The sequence below is a fragment of the Serinus canaria genome, chromosome 5 (genome assembly GCF_022539315.1).
Source record: "Serinus canaria isolate serCan28SL12 chromosome 5, serCan2020, whole genome shotgun sequence".
NCBI lineage: Eukaryota > Metazoa > Chordata > Aves > Passeriformes > Fringillidae > Serinus > Serinus canaria.
In genome coordinates, this window is record NC_066319.1 from 53,829,037 (window position 1) to 53,848,586 (window position 19,550).

General features: G+C 46.0%; 1 protein-coding gene across 8 annotated transcripts in view; it reads left to right on the plus strand.

The window, feature by feature from the left end:
• The first annotated feature begins 5,253 nt into the window (after positions 1 to 5,253).
• CEP170B (centrosomal protein 170B) overlaps positions 5,254 to 19,550 on the plus strand; it is a 58,147-nt gene continuing 43,850 nt past the window's right edge. For 7 of the 8 annotated variants that reach the window (XM_018907146.3, XM_018907147.3, XM_018907149.3 and 4 more), the window contains exons 1-3: positions 5,254 to 5,329; positions 6,561 to 6,696; positions 18,592 to 18,681. In XM_018907146.3, coding sequence (XP_018762691.2) covers positions 6,592 to 6,696; positions 18,592 to 18,681 — 195 coding nt within the window. In that variant the 5' untranslated portion in view covers positions 5,254 to 5,329; positions 6,561 to 6,591. Of the gene's footprint in view, positions 5,330 to 5,587; positions 5,665 to 6,560; positions 6,697 to 18,591; positions 18,682 to 19,550 lie in introns of those variants that run through there. The other variant, XM_030239684.2, reaches the window with a different exon arrangement.

Sequence of the window (19,550 nt, forward strand, 5' to 3'; positions counted from 1 at the left end):
CAAAACTGCTTAAGGAAATCCTGCATTTCCAGCATTCAACCAAATATTCCTGCCTCAGCATTATAATAACAACCACAGAGGAAGAGGAGAAAGAATTTGTTCATGGTTGGGAGGGCAAAGTACAGCCCTCTGGCCATGTGTGTTGTGTTGAGTTCTCCAGGCCATCTGAAATCATTTTTCTGTTCAAGTAGGCTTGCAACCTTTCTCTTAAGAAATACACACATATATGAAAATTAATTGAACGAATAAGAGGGAAAAAAACCCTGAAATAGAGACAATCTCAAGCTGCCTGTTGTTCCCATTCTCCCACACAGGAGGCCTCAAAACCCTGCTGCTTCTCTTATGAAACCAATCAACTTTCCCTGAGAAGCTATTTCTTTAAATGTGATATTGAAATGGCTCTGACTTGCCATAAGGTGATTCCCATTTAAGATGCCACACCATACAACTATGTATAATCTGACCTAATCTCATCAGACAGCACGACATCATCATTGACGAGCTTTTACTAATTAAACCCCCCTAAAACGAGCTCACTTAAGCGTATGTTTTAATTCTTTCAGCGAAGTTTTATACCACACAGATCCTAGATGAGACATTCTGACAATGTTCACACTAAACCAGCTCCACTCTTTTATTGCACTGATAATTCTTCCTGCTCCCCTGCCACAAGTTATGAGGGTCATAAATTAAAAATAGTTGTACAAATTCCTCTCCATAATAAAAAAAAGATATTTTTTGTGGGTTAGCTGGGGAATGAAAGAGGATCACTGGAGAAGGCCATACTGCACATTCTGAAAAGAAGTGTTAACACAAATGGGGTTTTATTTTAGTAAATTCCATAGTAGTAAAATTAAATTTTATGTTGGTATGTAGGACTACGCTGTGGGTAAAAAAAAAAAATAGGAAAAATTCTCCAGCTGGTGTAAAACAAAGATGCCAAACTAAAGCTGTTTTGAGCAATGCTACCACACCCCAGCAAAGAATCTCTCCCTATAACCCTAATAAACAGGTAAAAAACACAAGTATTGTAAAAAGCCATCTTGTAGAACCATCCAAACAACAGAAGCCTGTCCCAGTCAGACTGTATCTCCGCAAACATTTATGCCAGGGAATAACCATGCACATGAATGGTCTTATTGTTTTACAGTTGACTGGGCAGGATTGGGGCTTGTTCCTGGCTATACAGGAGAGGAGAATGTTGGCAACAAGCACAACTGAGGTACTGGGCAGAGTGAAGGATTGGTGCTTAGACAGAGAGGAGGGGAAGATTGCTTATGTTGGTCCAAACTCAGTTCAGCAAGGTTCCTACACCAAGCTAACTAAAATTAAGATAAACATCCATATAAAAATAATTAATTTTAGTCATTTAAAAATCTTCAATCAGCAAGAAATGAACAAACAAACAAACAAACCAAAAAACCAAATTCAAGGGAAATAGTTTTTAAATGACACTTAGAAGGTGTATATTCAGAAGGGGGATTATTTGCATTTTATGCTGATCCAGCTCATGCTGATACTCAGAACCAGTGATGAAAAGCTTTGGTTTCAGGCTCCATAGGAAAGGGCTCAGTGCTGCCCTTTCTGCTGGCAGCCAACAGCACCATTAGCTGTGTGAAGTACACAGGTCCAGACCTGCAGCATTCTCTTGCAAAAGCCCACAGATCTTTCCTGGTTACAGTAAAAATCCAGGCAGAAATCCTGACCTGAAGTGAGAATGCTGCAGGCACACATCTCCCTGCAGCAGAGCTCAAAGAGCTGGCATGTGTCCAGTTTTGGTTTTCTGGGAAAGAAAGTAATCACTGAGGAGTGGAATCCATTCGAATGAAGAAGTGGTTAAGAAACCCTGTGTGACCTAATTGTGAACCTCTCCTGATGCTTCTCAAAGTGTGTTAACAAAGAACCAATGAAATCATCTCGGGGAACAGTGATGACTATTTCTTCTGCCTGATGCAAAGCAGTCAGGAATTCATGAGCTGCACAAGTACTCATGAATGTGTGTTCATACAGCTGTGCACACTGGATTTCAGCCAGCCTGCAAAGAGTTAATGAGGCCACGTTCATTTAGCAGTCCTGCACACCTTCATCTCTAAGCTAACCACCATGCTGATATCTAGCTCATGGACAGGGAAAACTGCCCTTCAGAGGGGAAGGTAAATAGGACATCTGGATCAGGCTATTATCACTCTGGAACAGAAGCCTCCTCTGCAGCAAGATGCAGCTCTTGTTTGGCAACTCTGTCAAAAATCTCCTTCACATCAGAGCCTGCCAGCAAGAACTTGATTTAGCACAGCTCCTTTGGGGATGGTGGGATCTTTGTTTTGAAGCAGGGATCTAAAGTGGTTCTGCTTCAAGCTGTGGGTTCAGGATGTCAGATAAGGTATTTCAGCTCTGGATACAGATTGCCTTGTGTCCTGTTATTCTTCTGCCTGGACATTTTACCTTGCCCTCAATCTCCTTGTTTAGTGGGAATATGAGTGCTCTGGGACAGGGACTGGTCTTTACTCTGCATCTGCACAACTTACAGAGCAGTGAACCTCCTGGCACCTGGGCCATGCAGGTTACCACAGCTGTGAGCATGTCCCCTGCAGCTAAAGGTGACAATGCTGTAGATGAATGTAGAGAGATTTACATGATAAACATATGTCCCAAATTTAGTGAGAGCTACATGGTGCTGCTGCTACACCCAACTTTGTGAGGTCTTTCCCTGGCCTTTCCTCCTCCCAGCAGGAAGAAGTGGGTTTATGTCACTTTTATGGGGTTGTATTTTCCTAGACAGTTGTGTGTTTGGCTAGCCCAGGGGGTTGAGCAGCCCAAGGGCCACACTGCCTGCCAAAAGGGCTTGTTTCAATATGAAAAAAAAATGTAAAACTAAAGTACAGCAGGGCAACAGCTTGTTTTCCCCATGGAAACATGCTCTGAGTGTGATTTAAAGATGACAATGTAGCACCAGGATATGCTGCCCACACACTCTTTTTGGGGGGGTGAGGAGTGAGGACAAGGAAAGACATCACTTATTATCTTTTTTATTCCTTTTAGATCACTGGAGTAAAATAAACAGGCTGCAAGGCAGCATTCAGCCAGGCCCTGGGTATTGACCCAAACTTCATGTTCAGCCAGGTCAGAAGACACATGGTGGGAACAGGGACTTTTTTTCTTCCCTATAAACACTGAAGTTCTGACTGACTGCTCAAATAAATACACGTGGATAAATGCATGGTAAAACTAGGCTTAAAGAGAGACTAAAGCAAACACTAACCTTTTTATAGCAACTCACAATAAAGATTTGCCTAGATGGCAGGCTTGCATAAAGAAGTAAATTATCCTACTTCCTTTGAGGACTATAGAGATGCTCTAAACAGATTGGCTTATAGGGCAGCCTCTCCAGTAAATAGATGTAGTTCATAAAGAAGTGAATAATATATATAGAAACTTAAGCTATAGGTCAGTTAAATCAATAATAAAACATCATTTAGTGACAGGATGAGCTGGCAAAATAGGGTAGATGCCCATTTTTATTTATAAAGGCAGCATTTTTATTTATAATGGCAGCAGTCAGTATAAAAGCCTTCAAAGTGCCATGGAAGTGGCAGCTGCTCCCTCCATCCTCCTGCCTGGTGTCTGAGGGACATGGCATCCTGCAAGGGTGTGGTGCTCTGCTCCAAGCAGAGACCAAGAGCACTTCAATAAAACACAGATGCTGCAGCTCAGCCAGCTTCCAAGACTTTGAAGATAATGATACCCTGAAATCACTCTGGGGCATGATGTATCTGCCAAGAAAGCAGTCAAATGTTGATTTAAAGAAGGCAATAATACCATTAATTAAATAATAACAAAGTCCTACTACTCTTCAGAAAGAGAAGGAAAAGGAAGAAATGCTGTTTTCCTTCCATCCTTACAGTCCTGCTGCAGTTCACTTTGCCCTTCCTGGCTCCTCAGCCTTGCAGCAAAAGTATAAATCAGGAGTAAGCCCCCAAAGTGATGTGGCTAAAGGCCACCCCCTGCAAATGGTGTGCCAGACCTGTGGTTTCCATGCCATCAGACTTTATTAAGATTACATCCCGAGCCAAAATTCCAAAGTACTGAAGACACCAAGAAAAGTTCTTGCAGGTGACTGAGAAATGATATTCAAACCCAACTGTACAGTGTATAAAAGCAAAGCTGTCTATCCAGCTGGAATATGAGTCTGGGGAAACATCACTATGAACTTGGGGTCTTCCTATAGTCTTCCTTTACCAGCCTGTGTCAGCTGGAGCCAGAGAACAAGTGTTCAGCTGCTGCTCTTTGCAGCTCCACTGACATCAGCAGGAGCTGGGGCTCTCTTGAGAAGGCTTTACCATGATACTCAGAAAAGGAGAAAAAGTTGTAATTGCTTGCTGCACTTACTGTTCTTCAGAATTTTCTAGTTACCTACAACTGAAAAGAACTCAGAAAATGGCATGTCCTTTCACAGTACCCATTCCAGGCTCTTATTCCATGGTTAGATGCTCAAGATTAACTCAGTCCTGCCAATTGCATTTAGGTACTGCCTTGCAAGAGGACAAGGAGGGTATGAGGAGATGGATGCCAACATGCAGCCTGCTGGAGAGTGAGGGAGACTGGTGCTGTGGCTCACTTGGGTGGCTGGAGAGGCTGTGCTGGGACTCAGGCTAGAGAAGCAGCTGGTGTTGGGATTTGTGGGGAGAAGAGGCTGGTGTTGGACCTCCCTCGTCCTGGTGTCTCACACAGGCAACATCTCCAGTCCCATGGCATCAAGCTTGCATGTTGGACCTTCCCAGATGGTCCTGCCCTGGTCAGAGGTGCCAGGGGCTCTGCTGGCATTCACTGAGCCCCTCTGAGAGCCTGAAGTGAGGGATGCTGAACCAGGGCACAGCACTGCCACAGGCTTCCTGGAGAAGCTGTGAATGCCCAATCCCTGGAGATGTTCAATGCCAGGCTGGATACGCCTTTGAGCAATCTGGTCTGGTGGTTGGCATCCCTGCCCCCGGCGGCAGAGTAATGACCTTTAAGGTAGATGACCTTTAAGGTAGATGACCTTTACGGTCCCTTCCAGCCCAACCCATGCCACGGTTGTGTCCCGGCAGCGATGACACGACCCAAAGCCAGGCCGGCGCCTTCAGCTCAGGTGCCCGGCGAGCCGGGTGCGGGACCCACCGCGGCACCGCCGCCTCCCCCGGCCGGGCCCGGCAGGGCTGGAGCCGCCTCCTGACGTCGGGAACCTGCGGCGCGGGGGCGGAGCGGGGCGGGCGCCGGGAGCGGCCCGCGGGGCAGGCAGAGCCGGCTGGCGGGGCGCGGTGCCCGGCTGCCACCGCGCCGAGGGCCGCAGCAGGTAGGACGGGCGGGCGGCGGCCGGGGGGCTGCGGGGCCGGCACACAAAGGGCTGTACCGCCGGCTCCCGGCTCCGCTTCCCTAGCGCTTTGTCGGGGCCGCGGTGCGTGGGGCCGCTCGCATGTCGTGACACGGGCGCGGCAGCCCGGAGCGGCGGCTCCCGGAGCGGCGGGGGCCATGCGGGCTGTCCCCGTCCCCCGCGGAAGGCACTCATCCCCACCTGCGCGCCCCGCGGCCGCTGAGGCGGCGGTCGGGCCGGGGAGCGCCGCGCAGCCCGGGGAAAATGGAGATCTCCTTCCCCCGGTGCGCTTAGGAATGCAGCTGGGAGCCCGGGAGGTGGGTGAGGGGAAGGCGAGAGCCTGGCGTGTGCGTGAATCCTCCTTCCTTCAGCCAGGGAGGGGAAATGGGATGTTGTGGGAAAGGCGGGCGGAGAGGCCGCAGGAGCAGGCTGCCCGCAGCCGGGCTGTGGCAGCGACAACAAACAGGTGTGGCCGGGAGAGCGCCCGGTGAGTGCCGCACGCAGGTCACGGCTGCCGCCCCTCCGCCCGCTGGGCACCGAAACCCCGCTGGGAATCGCAGCCTGTGTTCCCTGACCTGGACTCGCAGAGCGGTTCGGTGTTAGGACCAGCCGTGCAGCGGGGGAGGAAGGAAGGAAGGAGGATTTGTGGGCTCCCAACTTACATCAGTGTGGAAGTGGGATGAGCAATGGGGAGGTTGGTCTCCTCCCTCCTAGCACTGGTGTAAGCGCTCCTGGGAATGCGCTGTGAAAGGTTAGAGAAGCCACGTTATGTCACCTCACTGATGTGCTGGTCCACATCTCTGATGATGGGGGAGGCTCAGGCTGTGTAACACTGTGGTAGTGGTGAGGAAATGTTCTGGAAAGGAGATCTTTGTAATTTTCTCTTTTTCCCCCTCCACCATGTTTCATAATTTCGTTCATTGGATTCAGCTGGATGCTTCAATTTTTTTAAACAATCCTTTCTGCAGATCCTTGGTCTTACTTTGCCATGGGAATATTTCCAGGGCTGCAGAGCTCCTACACATGGGCAGCAGGTCCTGGCAGGCACTTCACAACTGCTTGTTGTCACCAGAGATTTAAGATAGGAACACAAGTGCATGAGGCAGCATTGGGTCCCACGGTAGAGGGAAATTTGGGAACGGCGGCTGCATGCTCTTGTACTTGCACACTTCATTAATAGCTAACTGTGTCTTGTGGGTTTTTTTGTGTTTAGGATGTATAAAGGTTAAGTGCCAAGCGCCAAAATGAGCGTGACTTCGTGGTTCTTGGTGAGCAGCACTGGCATTCGCCATCGGCTCCCTCGGGAGATGATATTTGTTGGAAGAGATGACTGTGAACTGATGCTCCAGGTAACATTGTTTTTTTTTTTTGTAATTATTTCTTCTGAAGATGCAGTAAATGTGTATGTAATGCTGGGGATCCATAGAGGTGTTTGCTTTCAAGTGACACCTTTTAAAGGAACTTCCTATTTTTATTCTGAGTCTGTGTTTCCCCTGAAGACTTCATGTCTGTGACAGCACAAGTGAGATTTTCAAACTGCCATGTCATCAGATGGATAGGATCTGTAGTGGTGGGAGATTAATCAAATAGATTAACTGTCTTGATGCTACTAGAAGCAGTAAACAAAGACATTACATTCTATCCTGATCTGAGATTATGCTGCTGGCTTTTTTAGCTTTTAACACACGTGCTGTTTACATGTGATTTGAATGCAGGAAGGGTTTTTTGTTTACCTGTTTTTCCCTTTAAGTTTGATTAATTATTTATGCTGGTATTTCTCAGGTGTTTTTATCATGGTAGAAAATGCTGATGTTAGCAGAGAAAATCTGTTTTGGTAGGCTGAGTAGGCTGGTGACCTCTTCCCAAAGTAATTGTGTTACTTGGGCAAACTTTCAGCTTCTGTTAGTACTTTCCATACCAGCATGTGTCTCTACTGGACCTAATCCAGCATGTCTGAAGTGTTGACTGTGGTCTGATATTTGACAGCATAATGTAGTAGATGTCACTCCAGATGAATGGGGCTGGAATCTTGCAAAGAGCTTTTGACAGGAGCAGTTTAGCTCAGGATTTTGTAGAAGCTCAGAATTAAATTAGTGATTCTGCTAAACCCATGCTATGAGTACTTAAGTATACAAAAAATGTTCTCTTGCACCTGCCTGTCCCCCTTTTGCCCCTTTGTGAAGGTGGCAAATGTTCCTGTTGGTGGCAAAATTAGGAAGCTGCCTGCACAATGGAGACTCCCTCCTCATAATTTCCACTTCTGACCTGATCACAGGTATGTCCTAAATGCTGTGCTGATGTAGGAGGTTGTGTTTGTAGTTGCTGCAGGGATTTTGTATGATATGTCAGTAGGAGGCCTGTTAGGAGAGGTAGAAGTTCTTGTACAAGGTGTAGTTGAAGGACAAGGTGCTGTCTAGCTGTAATAAAGTGTCAGTGTCCACAAGAGCAGAGCTTGCAGTGTTTGTCCTGCTCTGCCTGCTGGCAGTGAGTGGCATAGCTGTGTTGCAGTGGTAGAGTTGGGACTCCTGTTCCACAGCAGATCATTTGTTTGGGTTCTCCCATGAACACTATCTCTTTTTTCATGTTTCTATATGTCTGGCTGATGAGGCATGTAAAGGTGAGACATCAAAAATGTCCTGATATTTGCTGTATGTCTGCATTTGGCTGCTCAGGAACCTGACTGGCATTTTCTCTCATGACTTGGAGGGAGAAAACACACAGTGGCCCTGGTTTCCAGAAATGGTCTGAGTTTTGCTCATCTTAATATCTTATGAAGAAACTTGAGGGTTGTTGTGCATTTTTCTTACTGTCAGCTTTCAGTACTCTGACAGTCATGTCTCAGGGCTGTGCACTCTAAAATAAAACTACCCAAATACCTGTTATGCTTAAAATGCACAACTTGTTTCTCTGGTTGCTTATGGGGTTAACTGGATGTCATGGATTGTGAGCCACTCCATATCAATCAGAGTATTTCATGCTTCTTTGCAAGTCTGAGCTGGCTTGTCAGTGTTGCTTGTGGAGTACCCAACCTTGTGAGGCTCTTCATTTGCCATGCACTTTTCTACAAGGTAAATGAATTGAGGTTCCTGGAGGAGCCAGAAATATCTGTGAAACAGTTGTATCTGGGGGCTCAGGTGGTGGGTGGTATTAAAAGAGGTTTCCATTATTTCACCAGAGTGAAGGCTCTGGATTGTCTATAAAAGCCAGCAGTTTGTGTTCATAGGGTGAGCTACATGTGACCCTTTATAAACATACTGGTCTGCTATCTCCAGTAATGAAGCTTTTTCTAGGCTCGCATGTAAAGTCTTGTTTTGAACAGCACAGCACATTCTTTTCCTAGCCATTTGCTTATGAAGATGTTTTCCAGAGCTACCTGGAGCTCCAAATGAGATGTTTGTAGTAAGACTGAGTGCAGAAGAGAAACTGTGAGCAGAGAGGCTTCATATCCAAGCAGAATTGTATGTGAGCAGATGGAGGATGAGATCTAAAAATAGACTTTTTCCCTACTGTGACTGTCCATGTCACAAAATCGTTGTGCAGACTGGCACAATCATTTGTCTTGGGGGAAGCTTAAGAAGCAGGGCAGTTATCAGAGCAGATGGACAGAGCTCTTGTGCCAGTTGTTTGCACCTTGTAGTATTTCTGTGGTACTGACCCTGAAACTGTATATTCACTGCACGGTTATTTTCCATATATATTTCAAGATACTGGCATTTAATCCTCTAAAGTGCACAGCTGGGAACAGACTGGCAGTGACTGGGTGACCTGGTCAGTGTTTTTTCATCTATAAGGCTGTTACTGCTTATTGATTTTGTCGTGATATGGTTTGTGGTTCCCTGTTGAGACCAAACACACATCACAGAGATAATCCTTGTCCTGGAGACCTGCAGTCTTGCCTTTCTCATTTTACTGTTTTAGGAGTGTCTATTGATATTTTCTTGGAATGTGGTGTCTCAAGGTATCAGATCTCTAAACAGCAAAAAAGGATGGATTTGTCACCAAACAATTAAGCTTTAATTATGTTTGGTTTTCTTATTTCATAATACAAGTAGTGGATTTGCTTTCTGATTAACAAAGAGGTGAAGAAACTCAAAGTCTTTAATCTTAAAGTAGGTCTGATAATGGGGAAACAAAATCTACCTTGATATCTTCTATACCTTCTAAGAGGATTAGAAATATTTTAAATGTTTTTGCAGCTCTCTAAAGCTTCTAGTACAAGTAAATGCAGATTTACATTAGGTTTGAATGTTAATGCATGGGTGAAAATGCCATGAAGTGTAGCTGTAGCTTGGCATGCAGTGTTGCTACCAGAGCCAAGAGCTCAATTCTGCCCTTTTCCAAAGAAAAGTACTTGATTTCTTCAACAGCCTTACTGTTTCATTCAGGTAACAGGCAACAAACTGCAGGAGTGTGGAAATCCGGACCTTCACTAACTTGCACTGCTGTGGGTTTTTAATGTGAAACTCGGGGGTGGTAGGAAGTAATGCTCTAAAAAGATCTACTCTTTTTTTAAAATCAAAAATAAAAGAATTTTGGGACCATCCTGAAGAAAATAAATTTTCCCTCCCAACATCATTCTTTTGGGAAATACAGCTGCCATTTTTATCAGCTTTGATAACTTGCTTAATGTGATGGGTACTCAAGGGACAAACATTTTGCAAACTCAAAAATTTCACTTAACCATTAAAACATTCCCCGCTGCTCCTAAACAAAACATTTTTTTTTCATTTTTGCTAAATGTAAATATTTACAGAATGGAAAGCAGTGTCATGATTTCCCTGCTTTTGTTTGAGAGTCATGTTTACTGGAAAATTTGGGGAATAGAAATGTTTAACCAGTGCTCCCCTGATTATTTCCCTCCCTTTAGAGTGATGCTCTGGGCATCACTGTGAGTTTGTACATGAGTGTGAGCTACAGTAGGAGTAGCTGCAGGCAGCATGGTGCTTTCTGTTTAATGCCTTTATCCTGTATGCCTTTTGAGACAGCATGACATTTCCTATCAGGAGACGCTGTTTGCAATTGCTTATAACTCTGCTAAACTTTGTAGCTGTTTGGGATGGGAGTTTATTTTCCAGGCATCTGTTTTATGCAGTGTGTTCTGGATGCAATCATTTATCTCCCTTCTTTGGTCTTAGCTGTGAGCAACTCTGAGAAAAATGCTGTTTTCTTCAGGTCGATTATTTAAAAGTATATTTAGCCTATTCTTTGAAGTTCTAGCATTGTAGTAGAGCTGGGTCAGTGAAGATTTTCAAGAGTGAATGACTAGGTTGGAGGTGGTGGCTTTGGTTTTTTTTTTTTTTTGTTTGCCCATACCGAGCAGTTTTGACCAAGTTCCAAACCTTTGAATAAAATCTGGAGTTGGAATGTGGTCAGCAGGGACTTATTTGATAGTATTGCCTTAAGTAATTTCACCTGGGAGTGAGTTTGGCAAGGGGATGAACTGGAAAAGTTTCACAGGTTGGGCAAAGAGGAACTGGGTACAGGTATTCACAAGGCTGGGGTGTAGATGTAACAGCAGCTGTGCTGGATTAGATCAGGGTACACCTGACCTGGCATCCTGACTCAGTGGTCAAAGCAGCTGTCGAGGAAAGGGCAAGAGCAAGCCAAGAGTGCAATGATACTGCCAGAATGCTTGTTCAGCCTCTTCACCTGTGTTTCAGGAAACCACAGGTCAGATCTTTGCAAGCAGTGGTTGGATTTCTACTCTAAAGAGCTTAACCAAGTGATGAAGATTTGGCCAAGTGAGGAAGTACAGCAAGTACGAGTGAGGATTCTGATTGTGCAGAGTGAGAGGAGGGGCAGCAGGACCTGGAATAGTGGAGAGGGTGGTGCACATAGGGCAGAAGCCGCTTGGTGTGGGCAAAACGGGCATTACAGGATGTGGCTGCTGAGCAGCATTGCCCTTAGGCCTGAGATAGGTCAAGACTTGCTATTTATTATTCTGGTGTCAGAAGAGAGCTGTGAAAGCTCCTAGCCAAGCATCTGTCACTGGTCCAGATGGGGCTTCGCGTGCTGCTTATGATACCAATTAGTCAGTTCAAGTGGTAGGGCCTTGTGAGCTGGACATACAAGTTCATTGTGGTGAATCACACAAAGGTAACGATACTGCGTTTCCATTTTTTTAGCTTGCTTTGTTAAAAAGGCAGGGAATTACAAGCATTCTAGGCACTGAAGGAGTATTCTTATGGCTGCTAAGTCAAGTGTTTATAACTGCAGAGCAGTTACAACACACTAGTGTGAAGGCTGCTGAAGGCTGCCTGTGTAATCCTGCCTCTGCCCCTGTGTACATAGGCATGAAGATGCAATCTGTTATTGTGTCGTTCCCGGGTATTTTTCCCTGCAGGATCTGTTCTGTGTCTGGTATGCAGGGTGCACGGCGTGCTCCACAAATAACAGAGTGCAAAGATGAACCCTGCCTGTGTGTGACATCTGGTCAAATTAAGGTTTCATTGAACTGATGTATCCTGCCTTCCCTGGGCCATACTTGATAATACCATGTCTCTCCTGTGTAGTTTAGTAGGTGCATACATAAACAAGTGTAAATAGGTGTGGTGTGGGCTGTCTGCAGCATTATGCTGGGAAGAAGCAGATGGTGACAACTTGGTAGATGATCTTTTTCCTGGTCCTTCAAGACGGATTCACTAAAATGCAGAAATTGTATCCCTCCATTTCCCAGTATTTCCAGCACTGGGAGCTCCCAGAAGAAGCCATGAGGAGTCTCTGCTGGTTTTTGTGTCTGGACCTCCTTCCCCATGGCATTGTAGGGTGGAAGTGGGAAGCTGTAGTTGGGAGGGAGATGCCCCACCTCTGCTGTTTGACTGCAATTATCCAGAGGGTGTGAACAAGCACCTCTGTTAGTCCCTGGGTATTGGGAATTATCAGGAGTAATTCATTAGGTGTTACAAAGGAAGTAAGTGTCTTACAGAAGGGAATGGATCTAGCCTTGGGAAGGTGCTGCTTTTTGACCGGTAGTGTTTCCAGGTGCTGGGACAGCAGCTGTGGGAGGAAGGATGCACATCCTGTATTTCCAGGCCTGGAGTTGTTTTTTTGGCTCTTCCTTGTGCCATTGTCTTCTGCTAATGTGCAGTTGATGGGAGGAGGTTATGATGTCTGATGGCATATGGGTGTAGGAGGCTGGAGGCATATCAAGACTGGCAGACCTGGGAGGGGAGATCATTGCTGGAGGCAGGGTAGGGAGAGAGGTGATGGTGGCTCTGAAGGCAGGTGGTTTTTAGAGTTGAGAAGGCTTCATGAAGCTGGCAAGATGCTGGAAGCCTGGAGTGCCAAGAGAGGGTTTGTCCCACTCTGGAGTAGGCAGAGAAAAAAGGGAGATATATGTTCCCTATATGAGATCCTGATCCAGGCAGTAGCAGCTGAGCTGCACTATAAAAATTCATGCTTGTGTCCCACCTAAATTGATGCTTTTCCATTCCTCCTGGGTGGCCATGTAAAACAAAGGGAAAGCCAGTGCATCTGTGGGCAGCATGCTCCCTGCCTGAGGTCAGGATCTGACCCTGGGTCACTTGAACCACTTCACTTTGGGAATAGGGAGCCAGCAAGCAAAAACCCATTTTACCCCAAAATAACGGGTTAAGTTTTTATGGGAACCGTGCCAGCCTCCAAATCCCTTTGCCAAGCTGTGGGGATTACAGTTTCATTTTCCTGGGGGATTTCTCTCTTTTGTTCAGTGCCTTATTTTTTGCTTGAATACTCAGGCCCTGCTTCAGCCATAGATCCGCAAAGCCCATGATTTTGGCTGCAGCAGAGCTGAGGGCAGGAGCCTCTGCAGCCTGGGAGCTGTAAATAGAGTCCAGCCCCAGGATGAGGTGGCTGCACTTGCTGAAGAGATTTGTCTGCTTAGGCAGAGTCAATAGAAGCTGGCAGCACGTGCCCCTGGGAGCCATAAGGCTGCCACAGGGGTGACACACTTGAAACCAGTCTGGGGCAGGATGGAGCTTTCACTGATATTCTGGAAAAGTACTGGAGGGGCCAATGCACACAACACTGTGAAATGCTTTGTGGTGAAAGAGAAGGACCTAGTGTTCACATCTGTCATTAAATGTTATCCAGCATATGTTTACTTTTGAGGAGCAAAATTCACATTTCAGGCCAGAATGCCTGGAAATGGATTTTTGTTATTGTTGTTTTGTTGGGCCATTTGTTTTTGTTGTTGTTATTGGGGTTTTGGGGGGGTTTGTTTGCTTTGTTTTGTTTTTTTTTTAAATTTGGTTTTGTCTGTTTCCATTCTAAAGTGGAACACCAGCAGAGGTTTATATTTCCTTACTGGGACACTTGTGCAGAGCACAGTACTGGCAGAAATGTAACCTGTTCACTATGGAAAGTATTTGAGTAACTGTTTTATTGCATGCTGCCACCAGAATGCTGCAGTTATTTTGTGCCAGAAGTGCACAGCAGACTGCAGTGAGGAACAGGGAAACTGCTCATGTTTGTTTATTTTATCTCCAGTGCCACGATGCCTCGCGGCAGTGGCAGGGCTGAGGTCCAAATCTCAACCCCAACCGGTAGGTTTTTACCCATGGTAATTCTCCTGAGAAAAAAGTAGCATCTGTATCTGCACAGACAGCTGAGCTGTGTCTGCTCCCTGGCCCTGTGGGGAAACACAGGCTGTCTGGCTGTATTTCTCCTCCTGCCCTCCTAAGCAGGTCTTTTTGCCTTGTGGATTTTGCTTGGCATCTCTGCAGCTCGTGCTTTCATCCTGAGATCCCTGTTCTCTGGATCAGACCCTTCACCAAACACAAAGCTGTAGTGTGTGCAGCACAGGTAGCCACAGTGTGATCTGTGCCTCTGTGGAGATTCCTGCAAGCTTTTGAAGCTGATTTTGCTGATTTGATGGTGTGTGCAGTTTTGAGAATCACAAGTAAGCTGCCTGGTTGCATGGCTGATTGGAAGCTGGTGATCCATGGTGTTGGTACCACTGTGGGACTGGCAGACCCTCAGGTACCATTCCTGTGTTTTGTACTATGTGCTTAACATGACTGTGGAAGAAGGAAGAGCTATATATGAAGTACCTCCATCCTCAGTTACATGCTGTGTATGCATTTTGTCTACTAGGTATTTAAAACATGATGCATGGTAGATAGTATGACAGAAAAGCAACACAACCTTATATTAGGAAGTGATTTGAATGTCTGGAAATACCAGCCTTGGATGAGGGCTGAGTGTAGTAACAAATCAGTGTCCATGTTTTCCCTGCAGAGAAGTGTAAATATTCTTAATCAGAAAAGCACACGTGTTTTCCTGAGAGTTGTTTTCATTTGATAACAGGTCCAGTGTTGGGACATGGTGAGAATGCTATGTGCTTCCTTCATTTCCAGCCTCTTGGAGTGTAACCTTGTTTCTTGCCTGAAGATCACCACGGCTTAAGAGGATACCTCCCTTCCTCTTTTCCCCTTCTCAACCTCCCCTGAGGTGCTTCAGCTCTGGTTTGGTTGTTTGGATCTCTTACCCATAGCTCAGCACTGCTGCTCACCCATCACAAGTGCTTTTCTGGTGAAACAGATTATTTTTTTTGCTTTTGACATCTGGATATAGGTAATTGAGGTTTCTTATTAACACTTTATTGGAAATTCTGTTGGGTTTTTTTTTTATTTTGGACCCCTGTGTCTACTTGTGATGGATCAGTCTTGCTTTTGGTTGTGGAGGTCATGACTGATCATTAAGCAAGACTCAGTATTTGGTGCATGTGTGCATTTAGGCTAGAAGTCCTCTTATGTTAGTGATTCAGTCAACTTAATTGCAGTTTTTCAATTTATAGATGCCTAAAATCTTTCCAGTGAAGTTGCAGATGGCTGGGAGCTCTGTACTCATGGGCAGCTCTGTAATGTGTTGACTCAGGCTTCTTAAATCACTTTCTGTGATTCAGCAGGTCACTCCTTAGAAACCACTGGCCTGCTGGGCTGAAGTGACTATCCCTGGGCTCTCAGCTGTGACCAGCAGGGAAACTGGTTACTCTCCCCTTGGGAAGTGGGATTGAGGGAGCCTGCTCCTCTCTGCAGGAGACAAAAGCACCATCAGCCGCTGGGTTGCTGCTGGCACTGCACACAAGAGCAGTTTATGTTAAATGTGACTGATGTTGAAATAAACCACACCTCAGTTCTCAAGTAAGAGTGACCTTTGGCAAGTCTGCATCAAAATAAATAAGGTGTGATTTTAGTTACTTTAACTTGAGTTTCCTTGGAGACAGGCCCCTAGGAACTTCTGCTGCCAGTTCCTGTGATGTTTGCTGGCTTAACATAAACAAAACTAAGAAAATTCCTCTCTTCTCCACAAAAGCATGAAATTTCACAGAAGTGCAATATGCATAACAGTTTGCCTTGTTCCTGATGTGCTCTTAAAGAGATGCTGAGAGGCTGGATGAAGTCTGTGGGTCAGATTTTGCATGGTGTTTTGACTCTTTTTGCTGTGGGCTTCCTTGAACACAGCTGAAACTTCCTTGGAAAACAGAGTGGCATAAATTGGTTCCTTTGGTGACCTCTTTCTCCATTTATGGAGGGGAATATCATGTTGCTAGAATACATGTCTGCTCCCCTGAGATGACCCCCATCTGATTGGGGACCCCTGAGTGGCTGAAGTCAGCTGTTGTAGAACGCAGCAGACCAAGGGCTGGGCTCAGTTACATCAGGGTCAGATGCAGGGCAAATTGAATTTTTTGGAGACAGCTGGTTCCCAGAAATAAACTTCTTTTTAAGTGACCTGTGATACATTTAAAATCAGATACCAGATCTGTCCCAGTTTTTCGTCTGGGTTAACTTTTTGGGCTGGAGACCTTTCTGCCCTTGGAAGGGAGCTAAATGGTTTGCTCTGCCTTTAGACTCTGTTAATCTTTAAATGAGCCTCCATGATGTGCTGTAAAAAGCTAAAGCAAACATTGCTGCAGCAGTTTATCAGCATGCCCATGTATCTCTTTGGGAACTGTGGCATCCACAATTTTGAGCAGGAGAGAGATCACAGGGTGAGAGACCATGTCTGTGCTGTGCAGGCACGGTGCCCTGTGCATGGTAGTCTTTGACTGCAGTGCCATGAAGCACATCACATAAATGCCCATGGGACAGGGAGAGGGGATGGTCATGTCCCTGTGCTTTGTAGGTGAGGTGTGGTGGGCCCTCCAGGAGCCCTGCCCAGAGCACTGCTCAAACAGCCAGACTGTTGTGGGGACAGACTCTGGGCTCACATCCCCCCAAAGGGTGCGAGCGACCATGTGGCAGATCAGGAACAACCCCAGCTTGTGCAGCATCAGCTGCTGTGGTACCTGAGGCTGTGCCTGGAAACACTCCTGTCCTCAGGGCCATATGCTGAGGTGCAGGGCCTGGGCAGTGTCCCTCAGCTGTGCTTGCCTGGACCATCCTTACCTTGCACTGCACACACCTGGACAGCCTCTTGGGTCATTGAAAATGGACTGAGGAGCTGCATCTGCTGTGGACAATAAGAGAGAGAAGCAGTGCCTTCACTGCAAATGCTTAAGATCTTGGTGTCAGGCCCCCAGACTTGAGGTCAGGGGTCGGACACCAAGTGTGGGGATGGCATGAGGGTGAGGGGTTTGTGTGTGTCCCTTCTGGGAGGGCTTTGCTTCTTCTGTTTAGTGCTCAGCATAGCAGGAGGCACAGGTGGGCAGTCCCCAGTCATGTTGTCTCTGCCTGTCACACCTCTCTTTGTGTCTTTGGGGCATGGCTGCTGTCCAGGCAGCATCAGTTGGGCAGCAAAGCATAAAGTGCTTCCTTGGAAGTCCAGCAGCATGTGGATTACTGTATTAGTGAGGGAGCTGGAGGCAGGGGGTCACTTGCCCCTGTCCTCACTGCCTCTGCTTGGGGTGACATGTCATGAATAGTGTGAGGGACGTTTCAAGGTGGGAGGGTAATCTTATGGCCAGGTATGTGCCTGCTTCATTTTGGTACTTCAGGGTTATTCAGTGTCTCCTGGGCTGATGGGTGCTCTGCAGGGGAAGGAGATGCCATTTCACAGGTGTTGTGGTACTTCCCATGTGCTTGCCATTAGCAGGGTCAGAAAAAAGTCCTGCAAATAGTAGCAGTTTGTGTGGAAAAAGTCTCTTGTTTTCACCAAGGAATTGCCTGAAACAATCTTTGCCTCTGCATGCTTGTAAGAAGCCAGATAATGGCTTGCTGAGAGCGATGCTGTGGAAACCAGTGTGTCTGTACTTGGCAAAAGGAAAAGACTTTCAGCAAGAACTTGTTGATTGGTGCCCAGGAGGATGAGGATTAGCTGACTTGGAGCCTGGCTGGTCTCCCTGCTCTGCTAGCACGGCCTCTCCTCCCCTGGCCTGAGGTACCAGGGAGGTCTCAGTGCTGTGTGTACGTGCTGATGGAGTGACTGCTTCCAGTGTCTGCCTGAGGTCAACTGCAGCAAGAATTCAAGTTACAAGAGGCAGCAGGTCTAAAAACAGACAGTCTGGTGTCTTTATAGCTGTAACACACCATACTTCAAAATTATTCATAGATCTTGTTCTAGCACTTCTTTCAGAAGTCTGACATGATGCCTGCTCAAGTGTCACACTCTGTTTTGAAGATAAGGTGCATTACTTGTGCATTGTGACAAAGCCAGTGGCACCAGATCACTGTTCAGTGTACTCAAACCCAGTTTACAATTTAAATTCTCTTGGAGTTGCTTTCTTTCTCATTCCAGGTTTACTAACCTCTCTCTAGCTTGGAACACATCCTAAAATCAATTTCAGGACATAATCCTGGGAACAGTATAAATTTTTGGGAACAAGTTTGGTTTGTAACTCAAGAAAATTTGAGTTTGATTTTTTTTTCCTCTTTGAAAAATAGGAAGAAATGGTCCCAAGTAAGAGCATCCCTAGTGTTGAGGCCATCGGCCTCAGCAGTTGAAAAATTGAGATCTTGTAGCTCATGCTGGCTCAGATCCTGGCCCCCAGGCTTTCAGTTTGACTGATTTTGTTCAGTGTGTATTGATATAATTTATTAAAATTGTGGCATAGTCTTGACAGCCTTCAGTGATTTTTTTAAAGAACTTTTTCCTTTCCCTTCTCCATGAAAATAGCATATTGTCTTCAAACTCTGCAAACAGCCATGAAACCATTTACTGCTTATCCTTCCATTATTCATAGTGGTAAATAATATTTAATCCTCCCTGCTTTCCCCCTCTGTCCCCCTAGCCCACATGAAGGCAGTTTGATGTCTCAGTGTTGCTCTGATGAGCAGTGTCTCTGTGCCTGGCCGCTCTCACGCTCCTTGTGCTTCCCTTGCCAGTCCCGCAGTGTGGACAAGCAGCACGCTGTGATCAACTATGACAAGGAGAAGGATGAGCACTGGGTGAAGGATCTCGGCAGCTTGAATGGAGTAAGTACCAAACCTCCAGCTGGCAGGGGTGGCCTGGTGCTGTGCTGAGTCTGCAAGCACTTATGTGCTCGCTGAATCCTGCTCTCAGACCCTTCTGGGTCACTGCAGCTGTTGGCATGAGTTAAACCAAACATGCATCATTATTTGCAAGGCCTGAGTGGAGGTCATGTAGCATCTCATCTTGGGAGGGGCAAGCTTCGGTGAATATTGTATTGCTTTTTCCCTCTCTGCTGGTGTCCTTGCAGAATGCTTCAGGGCTCACTAAATTGTAAAGCCTTTTGCAAAAGGGGAGGAAATAAATCCAGTTTCATGTTGGGAATGTTAACTTTAAACTGGTGGAGATTCTGGAGCAGCTGTTCAGCATGAGCAGGGTGACCTTTTGGTGGTTTCATTGTCAGTGCATGGAGTGATTTATGGGGTGGTGAGACTTTTAATTTCATTGGAGAGAATCTACTTAAAACCACTTTTTTTTTTTTTTTTTAAATAATAAAAATTGCTCTTTTGCTTGCCTTGAGCCTGGTTTGCATGAAGACCAAGGAATACTGTGAGCCTAGAAGAAGAAACTGAGCCTGACTGGATCTTAACCCTTGCTCTGATTCAACTTATGCAGTGGTGTTAGACACCTGAATTCCGTGATATTTAAATACACCATTGTTGTTAAAAATGCCCAAATGTCATAACATGCCTCTGTTTTGGTTGTTTTTTCATACAAATGGAGCTGTTCCTCTGCTGGAGCAGGCCTAAGCTAGAGTCACATAATTGTCTTCCCAGTGGGGGTTTTACTGCAGCCATTGTTTTATTGTTTTCGACATAGAAGCCATCCACCATCACAGCCACAAAACCACAAGATGAGCCCAGAAACTTGTACA